The following is a 13,182-nucleotide window of genomic DNA, read 5'->3' as shown; positions in this document are numbered from 1 at the left end:
TTTGATTGTAGTGCCAGCATGGCATTTATTTTGGATACTTGTTGAGCATTGGCTCATCCTTGCTCAAGCCCTTTGGAAGCTGAGAGCTGTGATTTTCATTTGGAAAGAGAAGTAGGCAGTTGGGAGGGTGTTGAGGAACATAAGACTGATAGCTGTCAGTTTCTGAGTGAAGACAGCACATTCCAGGAATCCTGTTTTGCACCAGACTCCTTGACCATCATACTCATTTGGAGATGGGCTGGTTTGCCAGCAGTTGGAGAACTGACCCAGCTCATGTGGATGTGCTGTTGGAAGTTAGTGGCAGTAATTCCCTCAGATTTCTGCATTGGCAACTTGAAGTATATTGGTTTTATTCCGATCTTAAAGGCATGGCTGTAAAGTTGGTGTGTGGAGTTCTTTACAGAATTTTTGTCTTCATGATTGCAGCAGAATTTGCTGTTTGAACCTTGTGGATTCTGTCTACCAGAATCCTCAAAGCAGACACAGGAATGTAGTGCACAGCTTCAGTCTGCTCTTCGGTGTTTCCTGGCATAGATGTGAGGACTTGGGAAGGAGCTGAGAAGATGACTGAACCCTAAAGGAGCATACCTATGTTAACAGTAAATTCCTCCATTGACCCAAGAGACCAATTTCATGCATAAAACTGTTCTTCAGATCATCCCCAAGGCATGAGACATCATGTCTATCCAATATAAGTGTCTGGCAGGCTGGCACACAGCATCCTTTCCGAATTACATAAGCTGTGTTCTCACTGGTCTTTGGAAAGAAAGATATGGAACGGTCTTCTCCAACAAGCATTGAACTGCAAAAGCGTAGTGGGAAGTACAGTTTGTGTATATGGATAACATACAGTGTAAAAAGGTCGATTTTGTCTGGATTCTCTTCTAGCTTCCAGTTGCCCAGTTTAGTGGCAGCCTACCAGGTAGTTTGTATGCATTCCTCAATCCTTTACAGGACTTCCTATCTCTTTATCCACAACCCATTCAGTGGAGTTTTGTTGTGATATTGCTGTAGTAAATTCTCCTTTGTTTATGTGGGCAGGAAAGTGTTTTTTGTTTGTTGGGGGGTTTTCTCCCCACATAAAATTTCAGAAGTTTCATTTTACTGCAAAGATACACTTGCAAAACCCAAAGCCACAAGCAAAATATGTATCATTCTATTTCCAGTGCTAGAGAAAGAGTGCAACATTAAGATGTGTTGTAAACCTCATGTTTGGGTGATAATGTGTTATTCCAGTGCTTCTGTCAGGCAGTTCTTGTAGCTCTAAAGAGAAAAAGAAATGCACTTCCATGGTGAGAGGTGGCTGAAATCACTTGGTTTGTTCAGCTTGGAGGAGAGGAGACTGAGGGGAGACTTCATTGTGGCCTTCAACATGCACACAAGGGGAAGTGAAGGGGAAGGTACTGATCTCTTCACTCTTGTGACCAGTGACAGGACTTGAGAAAATAGTGTGAAGCTGAGTCAGAGGAGGTTTAGGTTGGGTATCAGGAAAAGGTTTGAAAAACCAGAGGGTGGTTGAGCACTGGAATGGGCTCCCCAGGTAAGTGGTCACAGCACTAAGCTGGACAGAGTTAAGGAGCCTTTGGACAACACCATCAGGCACACGGTGTGACTCTTGAGCTGACATGTGCAGGAACAGGGGTTCGACTTCATAATCCTTGTGGTTCCCTTCCAACTCAACATATTCTGTGATTCTAGGACAAAAAGTGGATAGCTCAGTGTCTTTGTAGGTAGATTGGATCAGCAAGGGTTTTTCTGACCTGGTTAGTGTTGCATGCTCTTTGCTATTGTTGTCTCTTGCATTCCCTTGTCTCTTTCATTCAGGTAGAATTGGGTTTTGTACAGAGTGAAAATACTGAAGAGACAGAGCATCCTTTATGGAATGATAGTTATATCTATGGTGTCTTGGGTGGAAAAAAAGGTTTTTTAGAAATAGGCTGGTAATAACAAGATGCAGAAAAGTAGGGGAGTAGTCATAAGAGAAGAATGGATGGGGTTTGTAGTACTTTCAGCCATGATGTGGCATATTAGATGAAGGACAGCAGTGGTTAAGTAAGTCATGGACTAATTTTGGTAAACTGTACATAGAAAAGAATTAGATAAAAGAAAGAAATTAGGACCTTCATAAATGCCAAATGGGGAAATAAGGAGAGTAGAACTTTGTGTTATGTGATTATGATGGACAAAGGATATAAAGACAGATTTGTCAGTGTCATTACTCAAAATATTGGGCAATGCACTGGCTACCAACAGGAGTCTAGATCCACTTCATCTCCCTGGCACCCTGCCTTAAAAGGTTAAAGCAGCAGAGCAGTAGTAATGTTGAAAAAATTGGGTCAATGCAGCCTTTAATAGGGTTATAAATGACATGGAAGATATATGGTAATGACATTATTTTATATTTCTTGCAGGGAAATGATGCTAATTATACTAATGGATAAAAGCAGACTCTGATAATTTTAAAAAATATTTTGGCTGCATTACATTTTTTTTCTTTTTGAAATTTTATCTTGAGTGAAAAGAGCTGTATGATAGATATGAAAAGTTGAGAGAAAGCAGAAGTTACTCTGGATTGGAGATGCTCATCTTGGTAGCTTAAAGGGTGGCCAGGCCATTCTTACAAATCATAAGGAAGAGTGTAGGGTTGATGAGTGTTTACAGAGATTGCCCAAAATGTGACTGTTGTAGAGGGTTAAAAAGGTAAGTGGGTGTGGTTTCAGGCTGAGGTAGACTTGAACCCAGCTGGAGTTTGGAATGTTGATTTCTGAAATTTTACCTGAGCTGACTTCCAATTCTGTAGAACTTTTTTAAAGGAGCAAGACCATACTGCCTGAAGCCCATTTTTTTTTTCTTTACAGCTTTTAGAATCTTAGTATTTATTAAGCATTAAGCAGCATTTAAGTAATAAGAAGTGTTTCCTTGGATATTTTATATGTGTTTTGCCTGTGGTTGTATTCTGTGAAATTCTGTGTGATATCGACTTTACATTGTCTGTCTCAAATTTGTATTCATTCTGGTGGATCACTCGATGTTCTTTGTTTTTAGGAGGCAGTTTTGAAAAACAGTGCAGGGTTAAGCTGAGACAGTTCATGCCTTCTATAGGAAGTCTGAAGAATGTGAAGCAAATTCAAGATTTCCTAAGTGTGGTTTAGTGGTACCACACCCAAGTATGTTGTTTTTCTGCAGAAACAAATCATTAAAACAACTAAAAAAGCTCTCTTGTTGAAGTGTGCTTAGATAGCATGCAGTAATGCTTCAAAGCAGAGGAGGACTCACCTTTTAATATTCTAAGCCTGCACAAACCAATTCAGAAAGTTGAAAGGACTGATAATATTTCTTGGTAGGGCATGTTAACAGGGCAGTGAAATGGCGTTACTGCAAGCTTTGCTTCAAGTAGGAGCTAATGGAGCTTCATTGCTACATCAGGTGATGCCAGATCTAAGTATGTAGGCTTGACATAGGCACCTGGGTTTTGGATATAACATACATCTTTGTAATGCACATGTTTGCACATGTGGTTAAAAATAACCTGGAACCTTTGGTCAAATGCAGCAGAAACCCCATGGGTACCCTGATCCTTTTTAAAACAAATAATCACATTGTTATGGAACCTCTAGTATTCTGTGATGAAGTATGGCATACAGAACATGCAATTGTCCTATCTCTTGCTGCTTGAGATGATGTACTTGCCATGCTGTAGTGTGGGGGGATGCGTTTCCTCAGTTCAAATTCACATCCAGGGCTTAGAGTGCTTTTGTTATGGCAGCATGTAATCCTACAGAATTGGGAAGAGGAGAAATTGTGGGGAAGTAGCATTGAACTTTCCTTCTGCTGAGACTGACACTGTCAGTCCATGACAAGATGCATGTGTATCCCCTTTCTGCCTGCCCCACTTGCTGGTGTTTGCAGGTTACTTGCTGACTGCAGCTGCATGGTTTCTAGATTGCAGTGAACTAGAATGACTTTGGCACAATCTTATCATTCCTTAAAAGGATAATGCAAAACACCTCTCGCTCTAAGTTGCTGTGTGTCAGCTTCATCAAGGTAATTGCATGTGCATTTATCAATGAGTAATGACAGATATGAATCACCTATCTTAAAGTCAAGTTTAAGGGCAAGGTGGTAGTGAAACAATTTTGCTCTAATTGCTCCAGTATTTTCTTTATTATGTGACTGTAAGGTAATTCTGAAATACAAATTATTAATTAAAAAGCATTAAAGCTGGAGGGGGAAAATTGGTGATGTTGCATCTCAGTAAACGTAGTGTATCTTCTGTAAAAGAACAGTGTATCTTCTGTAAAAGAACACCATTAAGTGGTTTGATTCAGGGGTTGCAAGTGAATATTTAAGCTGCTCAGCATATTTCAGTCTTAATAGGATGTGCTGATAGGTCAAAAACGTGATCAGTGGGAGGCATACTGTACCATTCATCAGGAATAGAAGTGTATTATATATGTTCAGTGAAGGTTCCAAGATATATTTTCATTACATATGTAGACAAAATAGTACAAAAATTTTAATTTATTAATAAGAAATAAACTATCATAAAATAAAAACCATGGTTTAGGTTAGAAATTATTTTGTTTAAAATCCCAGCTGTTGGACCTTTGTAGTCATGATTTAATTGCAGATATAAATAATTAATGTCTGTCCTTTCATCTGTACTCATGACTTTTTTGCTTCAGATAGTTTAACCATATGCAGTTACATTATCAAGGAAACAAAAACCTGATTTTTAAAGGTGAATAAATCAGGCGTCATTTCTGTTAGGGAAGGAGTATACATACTTGTTTACATATTTCATTAAATAAAATCCTTTTTCATTTGACAGGATTTGTTTTTAGTGACTCTGAATCAACTGCATTAGAACAATTTGAAGGTGGCCCTTGTGCAGTGATAGCACCTGTACAGGTAAGATGCCTTTATTGGTTTAAAATCAGTGAGCCCAAAATTTGTTCTTTATATATTTGGAGCTAAAATAAATATGAAAAAGAAATTGCAGATCAGTTGTATTTTGATTTCATAATTAAAGTATGGAGGAGGCAAAATCTCTGTAAAAAGGTAGGGATGAGCATGGGCTGATTTTGAACTATAATTTTGTAGGACATTTGTTTGAGGAAATGTAGCAGGCTGATCCAAGCAGAAGTAACTTCAAAATCAGGAATGCATTGTAAAGGGGAGGAGGAAAAGATCAGATACAAATTTAACCCTAATCCTTTCACATCTCTTGAATTCCCTGCCTTTAAGGGGAATGTCTGTTTCACAGTGTCTGCTTTTTTTTTGTAATTCTGTATTAGAAATATTTGAAGTAGTTGATTTTCACATAGAACAAGGTTTGCTTAAAAAAAAAAAAATCTGTTAAAAAAATCTGTAATGGGAGAACAGGGTGAGCATGTCAGGAAAGCAGTGAAAGTTGAACCAGCTGTTTCTGAGGTGCTAAAAATACTTGAAATGGCAAGACTCTGCTTCATGAAGTTTCTTCTTTCATTGTTCCTTTTCTGTAACTTAGAGTTTGGTTTTTTTTTTATCATAGTATTACATTAGCATTGATGATAAAACAAAGCAGGGATATGGAGATGCATAGGATTTCTTTAACCTGATCTGGAGGTTATTATTTGCAGTGGTTAAAAGAGGTGGGCTTGTTAACTACTAAAGAGGTTTGTGTTAGTGACTAGAGATGTCTTGTATTACTAATCAGTTATACTGAAAAATATTTGTGCCTCCATTCTTGCAGTCCTTTGAGTCTGGAGGTGTCTATGCCAATATGTACTATGTGTATGTGAAGTGTACTTGAGGTTCAAACTCCATGGTGCTGAATGTAGTTATGATTTAGTGATGTTTACTGACTTCTCCCCATCAAACCTTTGTAGCTGGTTTGATGGGAAAAAGTCAGTAAACAGGGCAGGCTCAGAGTCTTGTTCTGAATGGTAAGCAGCTTGAAACTCTTTTAAAAACATGCAAAAATGCTTTGGTGCTTGTGACATAATGCAAAAGGCAATGTTGTCTTGTATTTTAATGGTATTTTATTCTTTGGTAACAAAGGCATTCCTTTTGAAGAGGCTTTTTACCAGTGAAAAGTCTACTTGGAGAGACTGTCCAGGTACAGAGACCCTTTTTTCCGTCCCTCATTATTTTTCAATTTTATTTACTTGTAAAGCATGTATTAGTTAAAAAAAACTTTAAATATTTCACACTTTGTTGTTTGTTTGTGTTCTTCCATATTGTATGTATGCTACGTGCTTCAGAACTCCAATTTTGATATCTATGCTGGTGGTTAATACTTCCGTGTTTTAGAAATATTCAATTGAAATCTGTTATTAAGAAAGGGAATGGGATACAAATCCTATAAAACCACATTTTTTTAAAGCCTTATAATCTTTGGTCCAGTATAGTCAAACAGCAATTAACATTAGTAATTAATGAGATAAAAGTAATAATTATTTAGATAGCATTGATGTATAAAAAAGATACTAGTTGCTTATATATGACAATGGTTCTCAGCAATCAGACTCATGTAGGTTTCTGATCTTTCAGAAGAGGAGCAGAAGAACCTTCTCTGCCATACATTATGTGATATTTTGGAAATGGCTTGCTCTGATAATTCTGAGTCATACTGTCTGGCAACATGGATAAGAGGAAAAGCAACGGAAGAAACTGCTAGTATTTCTGAAAGTCCTGCAGAATCTAGTCATCAAGAGGAGCAACCTTGTAAGATGTATTTCTATGCTAAATTACCCATCACTTAGTGAAGTATTACATGGTTTTTGAGGGACCACTGCTATTTTATTAATTCACAGATGGAGGGTTTGCCTTTGTGATTCCATTAGCAAAAGACAAGATTTTTGTCTGTTGTAATTACAGGCATTCATCCTTTTTGTTGAAAGCAATGTGATGTCTTATCACTGCAGTTCTAACACACATGTTTCTTTAGAATTTCAGCAATTTCCATAACGTTCAATTTTATTTTGTAATTTACTGGGACCTGATACATCTTTAATTTTGAAACATCTACATGCTTCTTAACACTGGAAGAATACTTGTCACTTGTTGCTTTAGAAGAATTTTGTAGAAAATTCTCCAATGCTTTATTTATTCTAAATTATTCTGAGTCCTCTGTTATGGAGAAGTAGCCTTTTTCCATTTGTCTGTGCAGTACCAAACAACTTAAATCACCTTCTGGTAAATTGCCTTAATTTTTTTGCAGTTTGGAATTTTTCAGTTACCTGCTTTTTGCAATTGTCTTAATTCCTTCATGAGTTACAGACATCAAGGGTCCAGGAGACATCATGTGTTGCACTAAGATGAGGCATCCAGTCATATCTAACTACTGCAGAGTTAGTGTCATGGAAAGTTTGTCTGTGCACATAGGATCAGAGAGTTGTATTTATTAATCTTTAAACAGGAAAGATCTAATGTGTTAAAAGATAAGGTGCTTTTTCTTTGCTTTTGTTCACAATTTGTGCCTTAAGAAGTATGAAAATCTCTTCACATGAGAACATATTGCTTATAGAGGTGCTGTCTTTTGATGGAAGGAATATGTTACTCAGCAGTTTGTGGCATAACTACAAAGTAAGAGCACACAAATAGATTTATGTGTGCACAGCTAGTTATAGCAATTTGTAGTGCTGGAGCTCTTTGTTACGAGTCATCTTCATCTGCTTCTAGCAAGTGCTCCCTGTGCCTTAGAAGGCTCAAGCAATAATAATTAAAATGATATTTAATTGAAAAAACAAATGGTCAGTGCATAAGAGCTCCAAGGTGGGCTTTTTTTTTTAAGTAAGAAAAGTATTATACGGAAGGTTTTATCTGCAACTTTTCTGTTATCTTTGCAAGATAAGGCAATTGTAAGTCTGAAATTCCAGGGGTGTTTTCCTTTTTTTTGGTTGTCTCTGAAGCTCTTGCCAGTGATAGGAAGTTTGTTTTCTACATAAAGTGAAACAGAGACTAGTTATCTACAGGATCTTACTGTCCTGTTTTTTAATGTATTGCTTGAGTCCAAAGAACTTTTAACTGTAGAAAATGTTCAACAGTGAACAGTGTTTTTAAACACACACTCAAGTTAATAATTACTCTCCATACTGACACTTATGAACTAATCCATTCTATTACATAACTATATTTTTCATGTTTCTGTGCAAGTCTTCAAGTTCTGCCTGACTTGTCCTTAATAATGTGCTCAAGGAAGACCAGGATACATTTCCCATGTACAGCCTGCTTATGTTATGGGCCGTGTTGGTCTCTTTCATTGTTTCTATTCTACATTCCCTGGTAGACACTGAATGCACCTCTCCTATGTACAGCATTTTGCCTTCTATGTGTAATGCTGTATGCTTACCAATTTAAGATATGTTAGTTAGGTTTGGGCTTTTTTCCCTTCCTCTGTCCTGCTATTTACCTGTAAACCATTTTCTTAACCTGATTAAGGGTGGGACAGAGATGTTGAGGAGAGGATATTGTGAGTAATGCAAAGTTGTGTAACTGCTAGTGCAAAGGAATGCATTTATTTCTTGCTTGGTTGCTGTACTCAATAAAAATAGAAACTGGTATTGTCATAGTTGATTGGAGTTAAGAGATGAGTTGGGTGAGCAGGGAGTATTACAGACACAGCTCCATATGGCAGGCAGTTTGAGAATTGGATATGGGCATATGTTTATAATAAAGCCATGAAATATGCTTAGACACAGCATGATAGAGTATAATTTTAAAGAATTTCTAAGCAATTGTATTTCTCATACATCTCATGTTCTCTTGCTGTTTGTTCTTTTTCATTCCACTAAGCACTGTCTTTATTTAGCATTGTTTGGGTTATGTATAGCTCTACTTCTCTTTAGAATTTCTACTTATTTCCCTTTATTTCAAATAGTAATTATCTTAGCATTTCACTCTGTTCTTTAGTAACAGAATGAAACTGCCTGTCATCCTGCTCTGTGAACAAAAGGTGGATTCGAGCACACTTAGTGAATGCAATAGCATTTTTCATCTGCTTTTGTGGTGTATAGCAGTCACTTGTTGGCCATGTGCTGGCTTTAGTAGTGCAAGTTCCCAGGTTCAAAGATTGCTTTATATGAGTTATTCCCTCTAACCTTCTGCTTACAAAAACATGTGTTCTTCAAGCAAGGTTAGTTTTTGCAGCATTTTCTGCAATTTAGATTAATAGTTTCAAATTTTATAAAAATGTCTTAAAAATACATTCTTTTAAGTCCAGTTTTACTCTTGGTAATCTAAGCAATTCCTTGTAGTTATTCAAATGACAAAAACTAAAATTCTTAAGACTGCTGCTGCTCTATTTCTTAAGTAGAAAATGAAAGAATTCTGTTGCTTGAGAATCAATTGTATTTGCATGTAGGGCAAATTAAATACATCTTTCAAAATGCAGTCAGAATAGGCATAAAATGCCTTTTGGGGAATTCTGGTGGGGAGAATTGATCAGTGGTACTAACCTTAATGGCTTCAGATATTAACTGAATTGTATGCAGCCACATTCTGTAGCTCGGTGATCAGACATTGTTTAAATACTCAGCATCAAGTGGTATCTATCAGAAAGCAGATCTGTCTGTTTTGTGTATTGCTCTACTAGCAGAAAGAGAAAGAAAAGAATAAGGAAAGATATAAAGCCTGTGTTGAACTTGGGAAGACACTAATGCTGTATTTTTTTATGTCCTGAATGCACACTAATTTGAAAGGCTGTTTATCAGTTAATGAAAGAAAACAAGAACTGACTTAAAAACAGAATGTGTAAAACTGTTTAGAATAATTCTACTTTTTTGTTTGTATTAAATAAGGATTAAAGGTGAAAAAACAAACTAAATTACAGTAACAGAAGTGTATATTCAAAGAAAAAATACAGCTTACCTACACTGATAAAATGATCCAAATAATCATGCTTGCTTTTCTAGGAATTAGTACTTCTTGTTGACCTGCAAAATTATATCTATAGTATGCATATGCTTGGTGACTTTGTGGCAGCCACATTTTGTACAAAATCAACAGCTCAGTATATGACAAATATTTCCAGCATGCTAGTGGCTTTGTGCTTTTAATAAATTGATTAGTCCAAATAGAAATGTTCTCACTAATTTGTATGGCGGAATCTTAATGTTGCAGTAAATTAGTTTATACTAATCAGTTAAATTTAAATGTCAGGAGAGGATTAAAAATATAATTAGAGCTTGAAAGTATTCTAGCTTGCTGTGTGTATCTTGTGTCATTTTTTTGCCATGTGTAGTGCTCAAAAGTGTCTCTTGTGTATAGCTGCCTTGGCTGTCGAAGAGCTTGGCTTTGAGCGATTTCATGCATTAATTCAGTAAGTAATATGTTGGAACATTTAAAATGCAATATTTTGAAGTTACACTAATATTCACAGGCCTGAAAGGGGTATGCTGAGGAACTTTTTGTGTGTTACTCATCAGGTTAAACTTGGATTTCAAGTTTTGGTTTGGGGGGTTTTGTGTTTTTTCTTTGCATTTTATGTGGAATATTTTAAATGGACATTTAAATGGAACATTTTAAATGGTATATAATTTTGAGCATAAGTATTATGCTTTAAAATAAAATTGAAGCAATGTAATGTGATAAACTGGCTAGATAGTTTATGCATTTCAACTTTATGAACACAAGGTTCTGGGAATCTAATCAAGATTACTATTTAAGTTAAAGATGTTAATCCTCAATAATTATATGATGTCATCAGCACTTTTTCCTGATTTGAGATATCATAAGAAACATTTTTTAAAAATTAAACGTAGTTCTTTTTTGGGGGTCTAAACCCAGAGCTCACAGTTCTAGTGAGTTTATATTTAAAGGTAACAGCCTTTTATTTTCATAGTGAACAGTTGGGTAAATATTATACAAATCAATCCCCAAAGAGTAAATAAAAAGCAGTAGAATTCCAAAAAACACCTGAGATGGAAAGTGTTGCTAATTAGAACTGAAATAACCACAGCTCATTTTATCAGTAGTAATTATAGTTTATTTTTAAAATCCATTGTCATATAAGGAAATAAGAAAGAGGAGAATATAAAATTTTTATAACCTTAGCTATTCAAAACACTAATTTCCTGCCCTTCCTCCTCCCCTCCTGCTCACCCCTTCAATCTTTGTACTTGTGGTTCCAAATTAATTTTTTTCTGTCATTCTCACTGGGAATCAGTGCTCTGGCATTTGCCTTTAGACATCAGGTGGATTTCAGAACTGGCTTTGCCTTGCATACCTTGTATGCCATGTGTACTCTAGTGATGAAGAAAGAATGTTTAGAAATCAAGTATTAGCCAGAGTAAACCCATCTGTGGATATATTTTTGTAGATCTTGTTTGTTTTCTAAACAAAGCTTACTAAAATTGTGCAAGAAATCAGAAAAAAAGTAATGTACTGTTTGTAAGCTAAAAGAAGACTATGATCTAGTTTGAATTACTCAAACTAATGTTTGTGTTCTGGAATGTAATATTTAGCTCTAACTACCCAAGGAATTGCGAGTGTGTTGCTTCACTGGGATATTGGTGAATTTCTTCCTTTCCTCGGTTTTTATTTCAGTTTTTTTCCTTTTTAAACATATGATCACATGGTGTTACCTTATCATCCAGGCAGTCACCATATTATGCAATAAGATAGTATCCCAAATGTCAGTGTACCACTGTTCAATGTTTTGAACAATTTACTTTTTCCAGAGCTAGTGTCTAACAAAGTCAAATTCTTATGGGAAATAAAATAATTGCTTCAAAAGCCTGGAAAATAGTCTTACCTGTTAAGTGGAAGGTTTTTCTCCATTTTTTCTGGGCTGAATGTTGTTCAGAACACTATATAATGCAAATGTTTTTTTGGTGACATAGTCTATTTGCAATTTCAGTAACATTGTTCTATAGAATTACAGTAGTTGTGCAAGCCACTCAGCTTTATCACACGCATATGTAACTTTATGGTTAGTGTTTGCATATAAAAATCACTCATTTTTGCATTTTGCTCCAGAATTATTTATCATCTGCAGATGGCAGTTACTGTAACTCCAGAGGAGCTGCTGTGTCATTCTGTATATAACACCAGATCTGTTCTACTTTTACTTTGACATTTTCACGTTAGATGTTAGTAATTCTTGGTAGTGCTTTGTGACACTATTCTAATGCTTCATCTCAAAACATACTTCTTTTCTGTTGTTTGTTTGTTATTGTTTTTTGTCTTTAGCAAACGAGCATTCAAAAGCTTCCCTGAACTGAAGGCTGCAGTTTGGGATCAATATTCAGCATGGACAAACAGATTTGGAGTATTGCTCTTTCTGTATTCTGTAATACTGACAAAGGTTTGTGGGTTGCTTGATGTATTTTTTGGGTGGGTTTTATTTCCTTGTTAAGAGAAAGTTTGATCATGTAATCCTTTTTCTGTAAAAGGTGAACAAATAAACTGATGAACTAAGTCAAGTCCAGATAAATTGATGAAATGGTATCTTCACTGATGTTGCAGTACAGTTCCAGCCTAAAAATTTGAAAGGCTCAGGCCTTTGTTTTTTTTGGTTTTGGTTTGTCTTTTTCTCTTTTGATCTGGGAGACTTAGACTTACAGATTTTGAGAACATCCTTCCTTGCAACATGTTTGAAAACAGCTTCCTTTGAAGAGAAAGCAGACTTTTTCAGTTCATGTAAAAACATCAGCCTCCCAGTGTTTCACTGTTGCATTCTGTTGTATAAATGTTGCAGCTCATTCCTTAAGATGGCAAAAATGTTTGTAATTTTTCTACAGGGTATAGAAAACATAAAAAATGAAATTGAAGATGCAACTGAGCCATTGATAGATCCTGTTTATGGTCATGGAAGGTAAGCTGCAAAAAAAGTTTGCTACCACTTAAAATAGGTTTTTGAGCTAATTTTTTGTCTTATGTAACTGATCATTCTTTTAGGAAGTTACTGACATTAAAAGAGAGACTCAATTGTAACTTAAAAATAACTAAAAGCAACACTGAAAAGTGTGTCTATTTCACTTCTAACTCCTTTTAGTACATCAGTTCTGAGGAATTGCTTCTGTTCTCATTGAATTTTCAGATGGATAATTTTCAAATTCAGGGCTGCATTCTGTATCAAGTTCATATTTGAAAGAGTGGAAATGATCGTTAGGGTTCCTGAATTAAAATACATACTAGTTAATGGAAAATAGTTACAAAATATCTGCTTGAGTAATTCAATAATTTTTAAATTTGTTA

At 35.7% G+C, this 13,182-nt stretch overlaps 1 protein-coding gene across 1 annotated transcript in view; it reads left to right on the top strand.

Annotated features, from left to right (window-relative positions):
• The first annotated feature begins 4,835 nt into the window (after nucleotides 1-4,835).
• MINDY3 (MINDY lysine 48 deubiquitinase 3) overlaps nucleotides 4,836-13,182 on the top strand; it is a 38,845-nt gene continuing 30,498 nt past the window's right edge. Inside the window, exons 1-6 of the mRNA XM_014312134.2 lie at nucleotides 4,836-4,911; nucleotides 6,043-6,100; nucleotides 6,535-6,708; nucleotides 10,252-10,303; nucleotides 12,175-12,289; nucleotides 12,726-12,799. Of these exons, the coding sequence (XP_014167609.1) occupies nucleotides 6,585-6,708; nucleotides 10,252-10,303; nucleotides 12,175-12,289; nucleotides 12,726-12,799 (365 nt within the window). The 5' untranslated portion in view covers nucleotides 4,836-4,911; nucleotides 6,043-6,100; nucleotides 6,535-6,584. The remainder of the gene's footprint in view (nucleotides 4,912-6,042; nucleotides 6,101-6,534; nucleotides 6,709-10,251; nucleotides 10,304-12,174; nucleotides 12,290-12,725; nucleotides 12,800-13,182) is intronic.

Source organism: Geospiza fortis, unplaced genomic scaffold (genome assembly GCF_000277835.1).
Source record: "Geospiza fortis unplaced genomic scaffold, GeoFor_1.0 scaffold138, whole genome shotgun sequence".
NCBI classification, from domain to species: Eukaryota; Metazoa; Chordata; class Aves; order Passeriformes; family Thraupidae; genus Geospiza; species Geospiza fortis.
This window is presented reverse-complemented; position numbering and strand designations above follow the sequence as displayed.